General features: G+C 36.0%; 1 protein-coding gene across 4 annotated transcripts in view; it reads left to right on the forward strand.

Annotated features, from left to right (window-relative positions):
* RALGAPA2 (Ral GTPase activating protein catalytic subunit alpha 2) overlaps positions 1-21,558 on the forward strand; it is a 171,550-nt gene that overhangs the window by 95,350 nt on the left and 54,642 nt on the right. For all 4 annotated transcript variants that reach the window (XM_039326149.1, XM_039326148.1, XM_039326150.1 and 1 more), the window contains 5 exons: positions 87-858; positions 3,409-3,480; positions 8,951-9,074; positions 9,897-10,052; positions 14,289-14,447. In XM_039326149.1, the coding sequence (XP_039182083.1) occupies positions 87-858; positions 3,409-3,480; positions 8,951-9,074; positions 9,897-10,052; positions 14,289-14,447 (1,283 nt within the window). The remainder of the gene's footprint in view (positions 1-86; positions 859-3,408; positions 3,481-8,950; positions 9,075-9,896; positions 10,053-14,288; positions 14,448-21,558) is intronic.

Raw genomic sequence — 21,558 nt, forward strand, 5'->3', positions numbered from 1 at the left:
GTTCTGTGGTTTTGTGTGTGTGTGTGTCTGTGTGTGTGGGCTGTTTTATTTATTTTTTAATCATTGTTATGATTAACTATTTTCAGAAATGAAACGGAGGAGCTTGGAGTTAATACCACTGACAGCACGAATGATTATGGCACATCTAGTTAACAATTTGGGCCATTATCCTCTGACTGAAGGTCCTGCTGTTCTACATAGTCTTATTACTGAAAATCACAACAATTCTTGTATGGAATCTTCTGAACTCTCACCTGAAGTCTTCCAAAGCCCCAATTTACAGATCTTTGAATTTAATGAAAATACTGTCATTTCTTACCTCCAGATTCCTTCAAAAAGGGAGCTGGATGATGAATTGGAAGAATCTTTCTCAGAAGTAAGAGTAATTGTTAGGGATATCTCTGGAAAGCATTCCTGGGATGGACAATTGATGTATGGGCCATTAGCTACATGTTCAGTAGATCAGAAGAACAGAGAATTCTCGGTGATTATGGAAAAGAATAAGCGGAACTTTGAGTCTCCAACTGATTTCATTCAGATAGATGATGGAGAAGATGCTCTTGATAGGTTGCTAGAAAAGATTGGCAGTACTAGTCCTGAGTGTCTTTTATATCCACAAGTAAAATTAAATGAGCCATCCCCATCTCCATCTGGCATGAGTCATGCCCAAGCTAGTGATATCATTGAAGCAATAATGCAGCAGAGTTGCATAGAAAATGAATATGCTCATGGATATTATCTGAATCATAATACAAAAAGCGAAAATCAGAAGATGCCAAGATCTGCTCTGCTACAGTCACAATTTCATTTATGCAGACTTTTGCTAAATGGCTTAGGAATGAATTCTTGGGAAAAAAGGTAAGCATTCACAGTATTCTAAGAATTTTGAGGGGGGGGGAAGGAACATTAGTGTCTTTCCCAGTAGTGATGGACTATTTGATTTTTCTCACCAAATGGAGGAGAGCAATTTTTACTGAGTTAAGGGCCAACTTCTAAGTAGCATCCAAGGAGGAGGAGAGGTTATTTTACCCTTGTTATTTACATTCTCTTTTAAGATAGCCCAATGTTTAGTTTCCTGGAGGTTTCTTATTCTTCCTTAGAAAGGAGAAAAGCTAAGCCTTTTTTTAACTTAGGAAAGGACCAAATCAGCCTCCTCTTCCAACTCAGTTTGTACAGTCAATGGAGGGAAATGGTTTATTTTTATTTTTTTTTAAAAAAAGCTGCCTCCAAAATGGTCAGGCAGTCAGTTATCTATTATGAAAGAAGTAGTAGGACTGCTCTCCCATCACTTGCAGGTGAGGGCATATGGAGCTCTTTTTATTGAGGAAAACAGACATAGTTGGTCCCTTTCCAGAATTCCAATCAGGGATCTTGTAAAAGAAAAAGAAAAATCTATTCCCCTTTTGCAATTCAGCTCAACATAATTTGTCAGCTAGTATCAACAACTAGGTTTGTGGAGTTTTTCAGAGATCTGTGTACTACTACTTTTTTATTATTCATTGTTGCTGTTGTTTTCTTTTTCTTTCTTTGGGTCCTGGTCACCTGTTTATTTTCTTGAGTTGTGCAGGAAACATTTTCCACCTTAGAATGATGTCTCCCCCTATTTTGCTAGCATTACCACAACTTTGGACAGTGAATTTCATAGTTTAACTGTATGAATCCCGACTCTGCATTTCACTGCAGTAAATTACAAATAGAAAAACTTATGTTCTTGAGGCTGAGGGCCAATCTTGTTCTCTCAGTCTGCTTTGGGAAACAGATAGCTCCTTCCTCTGAGGAGGTTTTAAAAATTGGACTATTTAACACTAAAAGGAATGCTGTCACAAGGTGGAAAATGCCTCCTGGGTAATTTAAGAATAAAAATTAATGGTAAAATCATTCTTCCCCTCCAATTTAATATTTTCTTGGCCTCCTTAATAAAGGACTGGGCACAGATCTGAGCAAAGATTGCAAAAGTGGGAAACAAATTGCAATAATTAGTATAATTCAAGTGAGATTGCTACTTCTGTCCATCTGGTTAAAGGGTGATAGTAGGGGCTTCTAAATATAATATCAATGCCTCTCCTGAATTTAGTTTGGCATAGCAGTTCAATCTAAATGGATTAAATTGTTATTAAAGGCAAACTAATGGGCCATGCTTAAGTTGCTATTTACTAATTAAAATTCTGATATGAACTATAGTTGTCATTTGGCTTCAGCATTCAGTATTTATGAGTAATAATTGGGATGGGTGGGAAACAATAATTTTCCAACTTATTCTTCAGTGGTAAAAATTTCCCTACTCCAGTACAGTATAAAAAGATATTTATTCAAAAATGATTATTCTGATTTCTAGCTCCTGTAAGAACCAGAAGACCCCCAAAGTTAAATTGTCACATATGAACTAGGTCACCACTAGCCATAATAAATCTTTAAACGTTAACTGCTATGTTTTCACTCTCAGTTTCAGGGGCATAGGCACTGTCACTTTAGCCTTCTGAAGCAAACAACACTACAGCCCAAGAATTTCTGATCTAAGAGTTTATACCATAAGATGTATGTTATTCTTTAAGTGTCACAATTTTCTTAATTATTTATATCATTTTCCAGATATCACCTAACTGAAATTTGCTCATTTTTCCTTTCAGATAAATTTGTGTGTCTCTGTGTGTGTACCCATAAATACATACCCACACTATTTTAGCTGGAAATATTTCAATTTTAATGAATTTCCCTAATTGAAATTTCATAGGTAAAATAGAAAATATAATTTGAAAATAGAAAATATACATATTAGACAACATGTTTAGAGAAAAATCAAGTAATAACACACTTCCATTCTGACTAAGCTACATAAACAGTTATAGAAGACTATGACATAAATGGTCTCTAGATCAGTGGTTCTCAACCTGTGGGTCGGGACCCCATTTGGGGTCGAACAAACATTTCACGGGGGTCGCCAAACAATGCAGTCCACCATTTTTTTCCCCTTTTCCTTAGCTGTGCTACTCCCTTGTATTCTATTGGCTTTTGAAAGCCATAGAATAGACTCTCTTGAATAGAGTCTAATTCTATTGGCTTTCAAAAGCAAATAGGAATTGTCCAGGCTGTCTCTGCCCTGCTGAGCCCGCCAAAAGTCCCATTCTGCAAACGGTGCTGCACCAGTTGAGTAGTCCTCGACTTACGACCGGTTGGGGGTTGCGGCATTAAAAAGGTTGAGAACCACTGCTCTAGATCCTGATAATAGACACAAGCTTAATCCTGATATTAAACACAAGTTAATAGGTTTGGAGGGAGGGATTATTGGGAACCAAAACCAGTCAGAAAGGGCTTCAGGGTAGTATCAAAATACACCAGTTTGTTAGTTACAAAATATACCAGTTATGTATTATGAGATATTCGACCATAATTTTATTCTATTTATTTTAGAAAAAGTTTTAATATTTTGAAGAAAAATTCTAAATTGTTGAGAGAGCTGAAAAATTTAGACTCTAGACAATGGTAAGTTAAACATTTTAATTACTTACAATTCATGAATATGCTTAAGAGTATCAGTTGCATTATTTAATGTTGTTTTCTACAAATAGGTATCTTATTCTTTCTTTATAATTACAAAATATAAATCCAACAAATTCCATACAAACCCATATTGGTCTTGAACATACATAAATAAAATTTACTTATCCACACAAATTTGACCCTTGGACAGTTTTGGATTGGTGTTGCCTAGAAGTAGTCCTTGACTTACGACTGGAATTGAGACTGGAATTATGACCTTAAGTCATGCCAGTTGTTAAGTGAGTGAGATGTGACTGTGACTGATTTTATGATCTTTTTGCAGTGGTCATTAAGTGAATGCCATAGTCATTAAGCGAACATAACAGTCATTAAGCGAACCTATTGTCTGCAACTGCAACCCAATGCAAAAAAAACTACATTGTCCAGGGTTTTTTTTTTTTTGTAAACTGCAAGTAAATAGTATTCCAGCAAAAAATATTGTAAATCGTCATATGATAAAATAAAAAAGACAAAATTAATGTGATTATACATTCAGCTTGTATAATCAGTACTCAGTAGACATATATTTGAATCATTGTAATGCTTTATTTCAGAAAGCTGGAAAACAAACTTGCAATTTTTTAATGGATGGTTTGAAGTGATCTTTTGTTGACATATCTAGCCAAGATTAAAATAATGCCAAATGAAGTAGAATTCAGTAGCTGTAGGAATACTTTGTAACATTATATTTCATAGCTTACATACATGTGAAATTCACAAAATAAAAATAGATAGTAAGAGAAAAAAGTAAAGTGAGCTCCAGAGGGTCAGTTTAATGAGTAGAAGAGAAGAATACAGCCCATGTAGGAAGATATGTTTAAATTGTTTATAAGAAGAAAAATGTGGACTGCCAAGAACTAAAGTTGAGGAGTATATATTTTGTTCACTTGTTAACAAAATTATAGCTTGTTGTATTGTTTTATCCAAGTTAATGGAATTATTGATAATGACCTCATTTTTACCAGAATAAATAAGAATGTGTTTCTACGTGGGACTAAACTGAGTAAAAAACAGTGAAAAGAGAAGTGATGTTTTGTTTAGAAAAATTACGTGTGTAGCATCTTAGGTTTCATTGCTTTATTCTATTCTCAGAAAAGCTTCCATTTAAAATATATTCTGTGCTGGCATTATTGGTTGCCACCCAACAAGATAGCAAGTTAGACAGTTCCTCTTCTTCCCCATCAGAAGACACATCCAAAGGGGCCATACCATAGGGCAATGCTAGTTCTGAAATCTGAAAGGATATAAGTATATCAAACCTAATCTATTCTGCTTCCATTCCCCCCGTCCACCTATCTTGCCCATCTATGCCCTTTTGGCCCCCCTGTTGTCTTGCACTCTGCCACCCTAGCAAACCTTCATTGCCATCTTTTTCCTGATGCTGTTGAGGCCAGCCTGGCTTGGTTGCTGGCACTGACTTCGAGCACAAAAGCAATGCACAAAGCATCTTAAAGGGACTGCACACACAAGAATGTCACTTTATGTGTCACGGTGCTGGGCCGAAAGGGGCTGACTTCACATAGCAAAGAAGAAAAAAATGCACCAAGCAGTGGGTTATGGCTGCACTCATGACAGCAATCCCCATCTCAGTTGTGGTCATAAGTTCAAGGACTACCTGTAAAAGTAATATTGCTGGTGATGGCTGCTTTCACTCTTACAAACAAAGAAAATATGTAGATAATGCATTCTAAAAGCAAACTGCAGAATTTACAAAGCAGCAGTTCCCAACCTGACATTTGTTGGGAAACAAACTGTGCCAAGCATAATATTCCAGAACATTCTGTCTTGCCTGGCAGATAACTTTCTGCTTCAGAAAATGGAGGCAAATACTATTCCTGACTAGATATTAATCAATAGACAAGATTAATTGAGAAAGTGGAACAGATTGATTTTAAGGAAGATTGAAATTGAAGCAAGCATATAACTTGGACTTAAAACAAGCTAGAGAAAGCATGCAGAGGATGACTTCTGGAATTATTTCCAAAGTAGTTATGCTCTAGGTCACATGACAGAGAAGGAGGAAGGACTTAAAATAAAACAATCAGCAACTTTCTGAGCCTCTGCCTAATTGCCTCTCTAACATAACAGGTAGTTCTTGCTTAACAACTATTTGTTCAACGACCCCTCAAAGTTACAGTGGTGCTGAACGATGGTACTTACCCTGGAACCCAGTTGCAGCAGTTGCAGCACCTTGGCAATCATGTGGTCAAAATTCAGGTGCTCGGCATCCTGCCAACACTTATGACAATAAGGTGCTTAAATTCCCCCACTCACCTATCTCTTGCCCATCTCAGCCGTTGTGGCTGCCCTGCACGGTGTCATTCTTTGGCGGCAGTGCTGGGGTTGAAGATTGAGCAGCAGGAGGAACATGGTGAAGGTCAGCTGCGTTTGGCAGAACCTGTACAGCATAGAGTGATGGAGGCAGCTAGCACTGGGATGGCTGACCATGGTGCAGGGTTTGAAACAACCCTGAGTGGCATTGGAGCGGCACTGCAGCTAAAGTAGAGGTCTGGGGACAGTGGCAGCTGGCTGAGGCCATTGAAGGCCCCGAGGCTCTACTGCAGCCTCAGTGCTGCTGCCATTGAGACCAAACTAGGAATGGCTTGGATCAGGATAGGTCCTCACCTAACAACCAGTGGGATTTGGTTAACAGTGCAACAGGGATTATTAGGAACGCCATTGCTAAGCAATGCAGTCATGTGACATTGTGTTTTACGACTGCATCACTTAGCGACAGTAATTCCAAACCCAATTGCTGTCATAACTCAATGATTACCTATATGGTAGAATTTGTTGTAGAATTTTTTTTTCTCTCTCTGTAGCTCCGGTTGGATCTTTCTTTTTCCAGTTTCTCCCTCCACAACCAAATTTGGTTGGTTTGGTTTGGTTTTGGAAAATTGTTCTGCCACTGTTCGGATCAAATTCCAAGTTGTTTAATTTATTTCTAACATTTTACTGGGTTGAAAAGAATAACAACAGATTTTAATAAATTCAGAGAAAGATAAAAGGGTCACATAGCAAGATAACTAATAGGAAGGAGATTGGAGATGGGGGAGATTTTTTAAAGAATGAGGTACTGAAAGCATCATTGTAAACAATTCCAATTAAAAGCATAAATGATACAAAAGAAGCCAATATAGCTACATAAAAAACTTAGTGAAGATTTTAGAACAAAAAGAGGATATCTGGCTTATTGTCTTGCAAAAAAAAGATTTTGAAGTACTATTTGATTGCAAACTGAATATAAGCCAGAAGTATGATGGGGTACAAAAAACAGAAATTAAGCTTTTCCAAATAATTGAAAGTAATTGTTTTGTTCTGTCCTGCTTTGGTTAGACCCCACTTCAAGTACTGAATCCATTTCCATGCACTTCATTTTAAGAAGATTTCAAAGTGTCAGAAAAGGCCAGTGTGGATGATCTGAAAACTAAGCTCTCTGAGAATATATTAAAAGAACCAAATATGTTTAATCTTGAGAAATGTTAATTTAAGGGGGAAACAATGATTCTCCAAATATCATAAATATTGTCACATAAAAAGAAAGTCAGGATATTTTGGGGAAGGGGGTGATCTATTCTACAACATATAGTATAAGGATTGTAATAGCCACTGTGTAGGGCAAACAGACAGAAGACTGACAAAGTACATCTATGAACACCAACTAGCAGTCAAAAGGCAGAATACAAACTTCTTAATCTTGCAATATATGGACATACCCTTAATTTCAACTGGAAAATTGAGGACCAAGCCAAATCCAAAAATGATAGATAATTCCCCGAAGCTTGTTATTCAGATAAATCAGCCATCGATAAGTCACTTGGAGATAAACTTACATATACATACTATTCAAAAGAAACAATAAAAAAATTAAGAAGGAAACAAAAAGACCACAACACATCCTATACCCAGATATGCAGTGACCGTAAGCAAAACAAGTCATTCTGTTGCTGAGCCATGTGGCATGACCCTGGAAGCAGCTGCCATTTTCCAAGCAACCACAGTTCAGTGTTTCCGGGACTGCATCATGAGGCCCAGCCACAAAGCAGCTTACTTTGCTTCCTTGACCAAAGCTCTGCAGCATTCCGCGGCAGTGCAGAATACTATGATACACTGCAGAATATTGAGGAGCTCACATTAAGGAAACATTGCTGAGCCACGTGGCACAGATTTGGAAGCAACCACAATTTAATGTGGCTCCTTAGAAAATGGTGATCGCTTCTTCTGGGACTGCAGTACACAGCCCAGCAACAGAGTGGCTTTCCCTAACCTGAACCCCAGAACTTTGGAGATCTTCAGTAGATGAGGAACAGGTGTGGGGCCCAGTGTAATGGGAAGCAAGCCCAAGGCCTGGGGGGACCCAGGAAGATGGAGGGAGATAGACGGAGGGACACTGCAACGTCCCTGCAGTCAGTCACAAGGGCGAATGACCACAGCGGTGCTTACAGCAGTCATAACTTCAGCACCATATCGTAAGTAGCTTTTGGGAGGTCCACTGTAACTTCGAATAGTCACTAAGCAACCATTCATAAGTCAAAGACTACTTGTACCATACCATTCTTTTATATGAGTTTATCATACTAACTTTTATTTGACTAGAACACATTTGAAAGTGTAATTATGAAATTGAAGGAGGAATGTTAGAAAGATAGAAAAACTGGAAGCAAAAAAAAGACCTAGTGGTCTAATGAGTCTGCCCTTTGAATTTATTTTTTGTTTTCTTTTTAATGTATTTATTTTTTTTTACTTATTTTAATGTTTTATTTATTTTTATCATTTTTTAATTTTTGTCGGATGATGGACATGTGCTTCTCCCAAATATGTTTAAATTCAATTCAATGTTCATAGCTTAAGACCAGAATTTATAATATGATGAAAGTGATACATTTTGAATGTAGCAAGCAAATCATAATACATTAAACTAAACTTTCACTGAAAAATCCAGTGAACCATAAATTTCCACCTTTACAACTTGAAATGGAAATATTAGCATCAGAACTAATAGAGGACTGAGTTCTAGTCCCACTTTAGGAATAAAGCCATCTAGGTGATGCTGGGCCAGTCGCTCTCTCTCTCAGTTCTAGGAAGTGGGCAATGGCAAACCACTTCCAAAAATCTTTGCCAAGAAAACTGCAGGGACTTTTTCATGCAATTGTCAGGAGTCAACACTGATTCAGAGGCACTTTAAAAAAAAAAGCAGTGCAAGTAACAAAGGACAGCCATAAAAAAAATTAATTACTCTTGATGGTTCTTCCTGTGTCTAAAAATTGCCCCCATTTGTATTTTACACATTCCTTTTTTGGATATACTGTATATTTTTAATTACACATTCTTCATTATTTCTAAATCTATTTTAGTAACTCTTCAGAATAGAAATATATAAAAGTAACATAATAGTTTTTGTTTGTTTTTGCAGTCGTGAAACTCACAAGATTGCAGTGGTTTACATTGCTGAAGGACAAGAAGATAAATGTTCAATATTGTCCAATCCTCAAGGAAGCCAAGCATATGAAGATTTTATTGCCGGATTGGGTTGGGAGGTAAATATTACCCAAATGTCTTGTTTCAATTAATAATATTAATTGTGGTAATGGAATGTTTGAACTGGTGATAATAATTTCTCCACATTGTAGATTAACTGTTCAACTTAATTCAGCATTTCTTTTGTTACTGAGCCTGAGTGCAACTCTCACATATTGCATGTTCCCAGCAGACATGTACCATCATTTAGGTAGTACTTAGGAAAGCTAATCTATTTTTTTTTTAACTCGGAACATCCATAAACCTCAACATAACGTCTGTTGTGTTACCACAATAATTTTGGTTCTGAGCACTTAGTTACCCTAATTCAGAAAATCTAACATAAAATGTTTATAAAGAGAACTTTATGCACCCTTCTGGATACTCTTCAACCCATTAGTTAAGTCCCTGACTTAAGACCTCATTATTTAATTGTCACTGAAACCATTTACTTTTCTAATACATCTGAATGGTGTATCATCTGTGATAATATGACATATGATATCTGTGATATATTATATCTAATCTGAAGTGTTCTTTGTAGGAATACTTATAAAAGAAACTGATTTAGGTGCCTAGTGCTATGTGGTCTGCTTTAATGTTACTTTAATGTTTGTGATAGCTGTTATTTTATTGTAGGGTCTTGTTTTATACCAACTAATGAAGTCAGATATATGCCACCAGAGTGGACTTCAATTAGAATGACTTATAAGCTAAAATAACCAAAACAAAACATTAATTTTAAGTTTGTTTAGTAAAAATGTCCCAGTAAATTCAGAGGTTATTTCCTTTACCTTTGTTTAGAATTGCAGATTAATATCTTTATTTTTTGCTTGATTAAGATTGATCTTTCAACTCACTGCGGGTTTATGGGTGGCCTTCAGCGTAACGGTAGCACAGGACAAACAGCCCCATATTATGCTACTTCAACTATTGAAGTAATTTTTCATGTATCTACACGAATGCCGTTTGACTCAGATGACTCACTGACCAAAAAGGTAAAATATAAACTTAAATATCAAATAATATAATCCATATGACCTTTTCAGAAGTGCTTGTTGCCTCCTGTTAGCAGCATGATTTTTTATTGTGTTTGTGGGTTTTGTGAAGTAATTTTATTCAAGATTACAATTACAATCACTCACTTGCTTTGTTATTTGCATATCCTTTTTAATTATTATGACATTACCTGGCTTGTTTTGTATGTCCAATGTAACATCTTTTTCCATGCCATTCTTGTGACCTTATCATTTTTAAATCCACTTTGAAATCAGTCTTGATATTGTATGGTAGAACTTGTTCCTCTTCTATAACATCTTTTAGTAGTCTGTCTATAGAGGCAGATACTTTTAATATTTATATTGTAGATTAGGTTTTATATAAATTTGTATGTTTAAATCTCTTGTTAGCAAAAATAGACATTTTAAAATTGCTTCTCTATTTAACAATGTATTTTGCCTCTTCAGCTATTTAGGTGATACTTGTATTCCTGCTATTATCATTCCCCCTTGCTTTTAATTTGCCAATTTCCAAGCATTGTAAGGAGAAAGCTGAATAACTTGCTTAGCTGACAAACTCAATAGCATGACAGAAGGTCATACCACCTGCTGCCCAGAAAAACTGCCTATAAATATGACCATTCTGTGGCAGGCAGTATAATTTTTGACCCACAGTGTAAGGCAGATGTCATAGAAATATTTAATAAGAGAGTCTTTTTTGTGTGTAAAATGGTTGCACCTGCACATGACATCTAAAATAAGTATCATAAATTTGACAACTATTGAGGAATATTAATAGTTGATTTTAAATAAAATAATTAAAGACATGTTTTCTTAATACCAGCCAGAAGGACAACTCTGTTTTCTGTTTTCTTTATAGTCCAGTGAAAAAAACAGTAAAGTAATTGCAATTGCTCACAGATTTGTGAAATAACCATTTGATGGTATTTTTTGGTCTCAAGGATTTGTATAGTTTTTCATCTTTGTTTTCAATCCAGTCATCTTGTAACCATAATGGAGATGCATGCACTGCAGCTAACTAACAGCTCCTTGTCAAAATTATTTGTAGCTTTTTTATTTAAAAAATCAATTAGTGACAGAAAGCCGCTCAGTTGAGAAACACAGCTACCGCCCCCCCAATGAACTTTTGCTCCTTTACTCAAGAAATTCATTAGTTATAGCTAGATTAGATTTTTAGCAGCTAATCTAACTGCTGTAGGGGTTTCCAAAGTGGAGACAGAGCTGCGCTATTGGATTTGTTCAATTCATTTGACTCCAGGACTATAATTGCACTTATGTCTTACAAGGCTTTTTATAGCCTGAGGCTGGCTGGCAGCAGAAAACAAATTGGCAGTGAATACAGTAAGAGTGAAAGGGAATGAAAGGCACACATTATCAGTCTCCAGGCAGCACTGTTCTGGCAGGAAGTTTCTTGGTTAATTTACAAATAAAACTTCGATTTTAGGATGGGCACTCTGTCAGGAAGACAATGGGGATGTCAGGACGGGCTATTACTCAGTAAAAGTAGCACCCATGCCTAACCCTAGCAGAAGTTCTTCAGTCATGCAGACAACTCCTTTCTGAAGCCAGCTGGCTCCATAATACAATTAGTAGGGAAAAGAGGTCAGACTATTAGGTGTCTATACCATGACCAGTCAGCATTAGTGTGTAAGCCTGGCAGACAAAGAGAATAGCTAAATATCCTTTATCACTATTTATTAAGCAGTAGTTGCAGAATGACACATAGACTTGCATGCCCAAACATGCAATTCTTGTTAAAAGGCTTGAAAAAATAGCAAATGTTCAAAAACTACAGGGTATCTTCTTATCCAAATACATTCAAGAAATGTAATAATACTGGACAGGGTTGATAGCAAAATTTAAGTTAGAGTCTTTACTAACTTTTGTCCTTTGAAGATGTCCTTCTTTTTGGGATCATTTAAAATATGGAACCCATTTCTAATTTTAATTTCTGCATTTTAAAACTCAATACCTATTATCAAAAATTGGGACTTGTTTTTTAAACCCTTGGTATTTTAATGCATACACAGAAAATGTTTATATATAATCTGTAACCTATTATAAACAAAACAGTATTTTAAGTTTGTTTATTTCAAGTATAAGCATTTGTTGCTTTCTTAACTATTAACAGCTTGGGCTATTTTTAATACAGGTAATCCTTGACTTATGACAGGCAATTTAACAACCATTTGAAGTTACAATGGCCTTGTAAAGGGTGCTTGACGGCTCATAATGCATTTTCAGCCATTATAGAGTGATCATATGATCATGATCTGTGTGCTTGATAATCTTTTCTCACAACCAGTTTCCAAGCGCTCATGTGATCACCTTTTTCAGTCTTCTCTCCCAGCTTTCCCAGAAAGTTTGTGGGGAAAAGAACAGGAAAAATGGGCAAGCTGTTGCCACCTGCCATGAAAGTAAGATTCCGCCCCGTTTGAGAGTGAAAGACTACAGAAACGGAACTCAGGTCTCAGAGAGCTGAGCTCTGTTCCTCAGGCCTTCAAAGGAGTTGTCCACCCGTGAACTCCTCCAAAGGGCAGCAGAAACAAAGTTGCAGGAAATAGCTCCATTCCTGCAGTCAGCCAGAGCCGTTCTCTTCCACACATTAGGTGGGGGACGGGTAACTCCTTTGTAAGGCTGCAGAAATGGAAGCCAGATCCCAAAGATCCCAGTACCATTCCTGCAACCCATCAGAGCAGTTCCTTTCCATGCACAGAGGAGAGCTGAACTCCTTGGCATGCAGCTCTTTCGCTCGGTCCAGGAGATGATCCAGGAGATTGGTGGCTGCAACCAGGAGGGCCAGGATTGCAGTATAAAGAGATATTTATTCAAAAATGATTATTCTGATTTCTAGCTCCTGTAAGAACCAGAATACCCCCAAAGTTAAATTGTCACATATGAACTAGGTCACCACTAGCCATAATAAATCTTTAAATGTAACTCCTATGTTTTCACTCTCAGTTTCAGGGGCATAGGCACTGTCACTTTAGCCTTCTGAAGCAAAACAACACAACAGCCCAAGAATTTCTGATCTAAGAGTTTATACCATAAGATGTATGTTATTCTTTAAGTGTCACAATTTTCTTAATTATTTGTATCATTTTCCAGATATCACCTAACTGAAACAGTCACGGGGGGTGCTTAGTGACCACTTTGCTAAATGACTGATATTCCAGTCCCAATAGTGGTTCTAAGTTGAGGATTCCCTGTACTAACGTTACATACTTACAGAGTAATAAGCACTGAAATTTTTATACGTATAGAAAAACTTAGAAGAAAGAAATTGTCTTGTATACTGTTTGGCAACGTTGGACTAACAAATTCTGTTTTTTCTATTAGCTTTCTTTGTGACTTTTGATTTCTACTGTTAAAATTACGGCAATAATATAACTGAGATTTAATGTGTGCTATAATTATGCCTTTTAATATCTCACAAAATGGTTTTGTAGATGTGGGTATAACTGAGGCGTAATTAGTTAATAACTGAATATTGATTGTAGTTTTTTTTTTACTTGCTGTTATGGAAGGCTATATATGATTACTCCCATTGTGTTTAGTAAGACTAATTTTAAGTAAGTGAAAATCGGATTGCAGCTGCTTTTATAAATAAATAAATAAGTAATTTATTTTCAGAAAGAACACAATTTTAATTTTAACCTAAGTCTTACAGAACACTGGTTTTGCTACAGCTTTTGAAATTGTAAACTGTTTCTGTAATATTCAAATTGTTAATTTCATCTTAGATTAACTGAATATAGTTATTAAAATTTGAATGAAAATTACTGAATTGCAGTGGATACAAAGCATATCTACTGTGAATTTTCTCTTGTTGATTCCTTCCATTTTGTTGATTTTCTAGTCATTGTATTATTACTCATTTACCACAAGGTAATAAACCATGTAAGGTTCCATAATGTTTGAAAAGAGGAAGTTATTTAACACAGAGAAAATATTTTTATATAATTTTCTCTCATGAAGCAGATATACCAGGGGTGTCAAACTCACATCGTCACGTGGCATGTTGCGACATATCGCGACTTGTTTGCCATTGCCGGCAATGGGGTGGGCACGGTTTCACTATGATGCATCCGGTCCACGGGCCGCCAGTTTGACACCCCTGAGATATACTGTTGGCATTGTAATTTCATTCCTATACCCTAGTTCCTCAAAGTCTTCTGTCATTCTGATTAATAGCAAATCCATTTGCTGTTACAGCTTCGTCACTTGGGAAATGATGAAGTTCATGTTATCTGGTCTGAACACACCAGAAACTATCGCAGGGGCATTATACCAACAGATTTTGGTGATGTTTTAATTATTATTTATCCAATGAGGAATCGTATGTTTTACATCGAGATTATGAAGAAACAACAGGTAGGTCCTGAAGTTCAATACAACACGGTCAGGTTCTTATAATAGTAGAATCATTCATAATGCTAAAGAAAACTGATTTTTTAAAAATGTTTTTTTCCTTAATGAAATGAAAAATGTAATGTTAAGTAGTCTGACTTATATTTATGAATGGAGGTTAATTGATTTAATTACTGGCAGATGTGTAACTTGTACCTCTTTAGTAACTTAGCAGAAAAAAGTGTATGTGTTATATACACATACATACGCACACATTCATTCATTTATTAGAAGGACATTCAGGAACTGTAGAAAAATAAGAGAAAATAAAATAAAATTCCTTGAATGTGCAAATATGACTTCAAAATGTACAAAAAAATAAGTTCAACATTTAAATTTTAAATTGATATATTATTTAATAATATTAAATATTTAAATGATATTTAAAATAATAACTGCTTTCCCACTACCATCACCACCAAGATGGATCCAAAGCAACTACAAAAGTAAAATCAGATAAAAATCAAAAGTGGAAAAGTTAGGTTTGATGTTGAATTGAGTTTGAAGTGATATTGAATTCTTTCTGTACTTGAAAATAACACTGATATAATCTCAGGGTATTTTGTTACACTTATGCTAGTATTGATGCATGGTATTTTTTCCATTGCCTTTATACTGTATTTCTTGAAAACATTCTTACTACTGTTGTAAGTACTATAACTAAATCAAATATTGCCTTCTAGTTGTGTTGGTTTTCAGCTCCTGTAATTGACATGCCACTTTATAATTCCCCAGAAAAGAAACGGTCTTCAGAATAAGATATTTGGGTTTGCTTTATACCTTCTTTCTCAGGAATCCTCCTGCGTAGCAAGACATTTCCCACTGCTTGTTGTGAGCAGATAGTGAACACAGAATATACTCTCTAGACTAGTGATGCGAGCCTTTTAGAGACCCAGTGCCCAAATTGCAACCCAAAACCCACTTATTTATCATGGAGTGCCGGGTGGGCGTGGTCATGGCAGACTGGGTGGGCGGGGCCAGGGCGGCAGGGGCCAGTCCCTCGCCATCTCCAGGGCACAGCACATGTGCCCACAGAGAGAGCTCTGAGTGCCGCCTCTGGCACGTGTGCCATAGGTTCGCCACCCCTGCTGTAGACCATCTTTCTGAGATAAAAACCTCAGACCTCTTTAGCAAATTTCTATATTCTAATTGGAATTGGGGTACTTGAACCAATAATTAATTTTTGTGAATTGCTTTTGCTCTTTTTTCTTTACTTCATTGAAAAAAAATTGTCCTGGTCTTCTAATTTTTGTATAGCTGGGACCACGTATATGAGGAATTATTAGCTTCTATTTTTAGTTGCCTGTACATTTAAGTCATCATCAGCAAGTTTTTCCCCATGTTCTCCTACCAAGAGATGAAACCTGCATGTGGAACATTCCTTCTGTTCATTCTGATAACTTTCAAGCCACAAGTAAATATCTTATTTCCACAGGCTGTTTTGTTGATGGGTCATGCATTGATAGTTTTTGTCTTTGATACATTTTTCTGTTTGTATAGTTTCTCTATTTTTAATTTAGTATGCATTATTCCTATTTATCATGCTTTTGATATTTTGTTGAAAACTGTCCTGATAATATGCTGGAAGAGATGTAAAGTCATCCTTAAAAACCAAAAATAAGTAAAGCACAGAACCAATAACAATAAAGCAAAGTTAAGATAATCAGACAGCACCCTGGATAGCTCCCTGCAAAGGTTAGACTGGTCTAATAAACAAAATCTAAAGCAACTGCAGCTTGTGTGATTAAATCTGCTATTGTGTGCTACCCAGGAGAAAGATATAGGCTGTTTCAGTAATTGCAAATGCCAGCATAGAGAAGTGACGGTTCTGTTGGAGTTTCTAGGGTTGAGAAAGTTCTAATTTCTTAGGCCACAGTTTTTTGTAAAGTTAAATAGTTTTTTCTTCTATTAGAGCTTCTGGGGTAGATAGAGGGCACATCTGCCTCCCCTATCATTATTTCCTCAGAGTTAAAGAAGTAGGGTTTTTTTTAAAAATCATAAATGCTTAGACATATTTCCAAAAGGAATTTAAATTTTAAAGTATTATCTATTTATGTGGTTGACATTGACTTGATGGCATCTAATCAATATATGCTTAAGATATACTGGAAAGTGAAGTCAAATTAAGAAATTAAAATGCAAAGCATAGAATGGAGATGTGTGGAGTGATTTAACGACGAAACCCCAACTGTTGAAACAAAAAAGCCAGCGAAAATTCTAAGTGGCTTCAGGGCCAAGTGTCTAAGATAGTACTGGTAATATTCTCACTTCTTTGATGATGAGGTAAAAGGATGCTTCATTACTGTGGCTGTAGAGGACCAGATATAGTTGATGAAAATGGAGATTGTGCTGTCTAGCTAGGCCTCCTGTAGTTAAGAATAGCAGAAATGGGAGCTTAAGATTAAAGTTTCTGGCATCATATCTTCCACAGAAAACACAGGGCAATCAAAACTCTGGTCACAAAATAAACAGGGCTGGTTTAAAAAGAGATGTGAAGTATCTTTGATTTGTTATTTTAAAAAAACTAGACAATCCATGTCCTGTTGGGTCATTGTTTCAGAAACATTTCCTTATTTAAACAGAGAAACAGGGGCAGACAGAAAAGCAGGAGAAGAGGGAACAAATTCTGACTTGCTATTGGCTTCTCATTGAGTTTCCTTGTGGGAATCCGGCAGGGAGAATTAAAAATCTATCTATCCAGTTCCCTTCCTCCCCTGACACTTAGGTGCTTACAGGCTGCCTTCTCTGTAAGTATGCAGCCCGTTTAATCCATCCAAAATGCATGTACCTCTTCAAAATCGTTTATGACCCCCCAATCCATGAAATAAGAAAAGGGAGAGAGGAGACATCAATGTTTCTCAGTTGTGGCCCTATACTATGAAATGGCCTCCCCCCTGAAGTTAGAATGGTGCCCTCATTACTGACTTTCTGGAAGTTTTTAAAGACTGAACTGATCCAGCAGTATGGAGAATAATAATTACACCATTTATTGCTTATTTATGCTACCTGCATTTTATATTATAATTTTATGTTCCTTCTATTGTCCTTCAGTACTGCTGTATGTCATTTGAAGTCCAGCAGTTTAAATACAATATATTTAAATTCATCTATATTGTATATATATATATACATAAATACATGCATTTAATGTATAAAAATAAATTGAAATAAACAATAAAAAAACTCTGGTATTCATGGGATCTTTAAATCCTCAATGATCTGATGAAATAAAAATATTCACTAACCTTTTAATAATAAAAAACTATTGCTTTTAGACAAGGAAATTCCCTATCATTTCAAATTGATAGTTAAAAATTTTGACAGTTGAAAAATAAAGGCTCTCCTGATTTCTATCCTTGTTTCTTAATAATTATCTTACAAATGCAAATATATTTAATACAAAGAACTGAATTAAATATAGTTAAATGTTTAATTATTTATGAAAATTCATATTGTTAAATCTCTTCTGCAAAAAGATTAGTCATGTTTCAGCTTTATTTCAGATGAGTCAAGTTCTATTATTCCTTTGTAAGCTTAGTTAAAACTCATCACTTACAACCATTAATATCTTTTGAAGAATTATACACTACTAGATGTGTATAATTTAAAATTATGAGAAACTTTTCAGTATTACATAAAATCCATATATCAATCATGACAGGTTCTTTTGGAAATCTTGAAAAAACTAAGAGCATGGAATTTAAACTCAGTGTATCTCATTGGAACTCTGTGGCAAAGTGTTGGTTTTTTTATTGACTCGTTAAGTCATCAAAATGCATTAAATTGAACCTTTCTACAATGTGTTGGCAGTAAGCACATTTACACAGCATACCATCTTTAATGGTTGTGCCCAGTTAATCATTCATTATGATCAAAAGGTTTTTTGGGGGGAAAGCCCTTTGAACCTTATAATGAATCCCAAAAATAAATTCAAGGTATTTTTTTTTAAATTTTTTTCCTTTTGGGGAAAGAGTTGCCTTTGCTTTTGTATTTTTCTTTTAATTCCGTATTGAGTTTTATCTTAACTTTTTATAAAAAAGAATAACAAATGAAGAACATTCTATAGTTTGAGGGTTACATTCAGAAAAAAACTTGCACTTTTACTTAGTTTTATTTTTGATTGGATGATACATGGTTACATAAACTCAAAATGCCCACTCATGTTCCATTAGAAAGATCTGATATCAAATGACGCATAACCATCATTGTAATTTTTGAATAGTCATGTGCTCTTATTTTACCTTCTCTTACTTTACTCTCTAGTGCCTTCAATCGTATCCAGTAGGGAAAAAGATGAATCTAATTTTCACCTGTTCAGCTGCTGTAATTTTTCACAGTTTACACAGATTTTTCAATGTGTGCTTATTAATGTCACCCTGTGACACTGTTTGGTGTGGAGAAATTGTTCAGCTGCTTAATAAATGCATTTTTAGATGATGTCAGAATGGCACACTGAGTCAGCCTTCTGGGATAGTTCTTGCCATTACCCTGAGGCACTGAAGCACCCAGGGGGAAAAAAAAGAAAAGAGAAGTTCAGATTCAGAAGCAGATGACGTGTAGAGAATTAAAAGACCTTTGCAGTTAGAAATTTGCATCAGAATGAAGAGAAGTAATATCTGACATATACATTTACATTTTGAAGTTTGTTGAAATTAAATGCATCCAGTAATGAAATCTCTTTCATTGAAATGTATTTATATAACACTTTAAGGTTATTAAGACTAAAGTTTATCAATATGTCACAAAGGTTTTTTTTTTAAACTGAACTTCTTGCCTTATTTTCAAGCAGTGGGTTTAAAATTCAAATGTATAACTTGATTAAAAAGATTAAGAAGTAAAGCATTGAAAAAGGGAAGAGAGAGAACACTGCTTTTGAGCAGAAGAATCAAATTTCAATTTTAACCTGCTGAAAGTTTTGTTGACGACCTCTTTGTGAAGAGGATTCAGGAGTATTTCAGTTAGCTTAACAGCTTACCTAGGTGCTTTCTGAGCTTGGTTGTTTGCTTGTAGACATCCATTACTCAATTGGGTAAATCATCAGTGCAAGTTGTTGTAGGTCAGGGGTGACTCAATTTCACTGAGGGCCGCATCAGCATTGCGGTTACCCTTGGGGGGCTGGGTGGGTGTGGCCAGAGTGGGTGCACCTACTGGGTGGGCATGATGGAATGGGTGTGGCCTACTGGGTGGGTGTGGCCAGTTCTACAAGGGTGCCTGTGGGGACCTGGGCAGGAGTGGGACAGATCTGAGGGTCTCTGGCAGAAGGGGGTAGGACCGGGGCAAGGGACAAGGCAAGGTCCACCGGGGCAAGGGACAAGATGGCCACCACAAAATTGTACATTGGCTCCCTCCGGCCGGCCTGGGCCAGGGCCAAGGCAGCGGGGGCCGTTCCCTCACTGTTTCCAGGATGTCTTCGCAGGCCACATGAAACCACTTCACGGGCCGCATCCAGCCCCAGGCCTTGTGTTTGACATGTCTGATGTAGGTTTTGCTCCTTATACATAGTAGCTTGCCTTGCCAGGGCATATTTATTCTCCTTTATTGAAGCTTATCTCTCTATAAATCAGTAATTTGATTCAAATAGTCTTCATTTTTATTGACCACATTTGGGATTGACAACTTGGTCATTAAGAAATTGGTTGGCTAAGTGAACCGCAACGGGGCTTGCGATCTTCCTTCAGTTTTCCTTTATAGACCTGCAAAGGTTGTCGGTGCTAGGACTGTTTGTAAGTTATTTTTTCATCACATTTATAACTGCAAATGGCTGCTGTATAAGGCAGTCACTAAATGAAGGCTACTTGAATAGGATTGTGAGAGATATTATAGCTTTCCGGAAAATAATTTCTTCTTTCCCAACTCATCCCAATATTTTATCAATATCAATAAAGGGGAATATTTGCAGCTGAGGGTTGAAATGAGGGGTCCTAAGTGCTCCCTGAGCTTGATTGTTCTCTTGTAGACTATTTCAGAACCCGCTGATGATGTTACCTAGTTTGGGTAATGAAATGTCTGCAAGAAAACAACCAAACTCCGAGAACACCAAGGACCCTGATTTCAGTATTTTTTTTTTATTGAAAATTTTTAGATTTTACAAAACAATACAAATCCCTTCCCCGAACCCCTCCAACCCTCCCCTACCCTCCCCCGACCTTCCCAGAGCTGAATACAGGCTTAATTAAAAAAATTTCAAAAAATCTTAAAACAGATATAAACCATAAACAAGTCTAAGTACATTGATTAAACAAGTTATAAAATAGTTAACAATAATATATGTATAAAAAGACAAAAATACAAGGAAATACAAGAAAATAGAAAGAAAGAAAAAGAAAAGAAGAAAAAAAAGAAAAAAAGTCTAAAAAGTCTGTAAAGTCTATGAAATATCTAAAGTTTTAAATATAAGTTATTGAAAAGCTAAATAATATTTTTATATCCAATTTATATTGTATAAAGTCTATCCATTTTTTCCATACCAAAAAATACTTCTCTTGCGATTGGTCTTTCAAAAAAGCCGAAATCTTTGCCATTTCCGCCAAATAAGAAACTTTAAAAAACCACTCTTGCAAGGTAGGCAAAGATTCCTTCTTCCAACATTGCCCTACTAACAACCTTGCCGCTGTGATTAAATTTAACATCAATGTAGTCTCTTTAGTATCACAATCAGAAACAATACCTAACAAAAACAATTGTGGGGTAAATTTTACCCTTCTTCTAAAAATTCTTTGGATATTCCACCATATCTTAATCCAAAAAGCTTTTATATTTTTACATGACCACCAAATATGATAATAAGTAGCATCCAAACATCCATATCTCCAACATTTAGGCTGTAAGTCAGGATACATACAAGACATTTTTTGTGGATCAAAGGACCCTTCAGTATTAACATTTCTCACTCTTGGAAGGGACCAGTTGGAAGAAAATATTTCAATATTAGAATCTCCCTCTCTGGTGCCCTGTCTTTTATAATGCTTCTTTTATTGCTGTTATTCAGTTTGTAGACACCTTTCTTAAAACAACGATTAAGTGTAGTCTAAAATATCTTTGCAAACATATGATAGAAGAAGTTTGTCTGTTTAAG

Source organism: Crotalus tigris, unplaced genomic scaffold, assembly GCF_016545835.1.
Source record: "Crotalus tigris isolate CLP2741 ecotype Arizona unplaced genomic scaffold, ASM1654583v1 scf7180000024339.11422700, whole genome shotgun sequence".
In the NCBI taxonomy this organism is placed as follows: domain Eukaryota; kingdom Metazoa; phylum Chordata; class Lepidosauria; order Squamata; family Viperidae; genus Crotalus; species Crotalus tigris.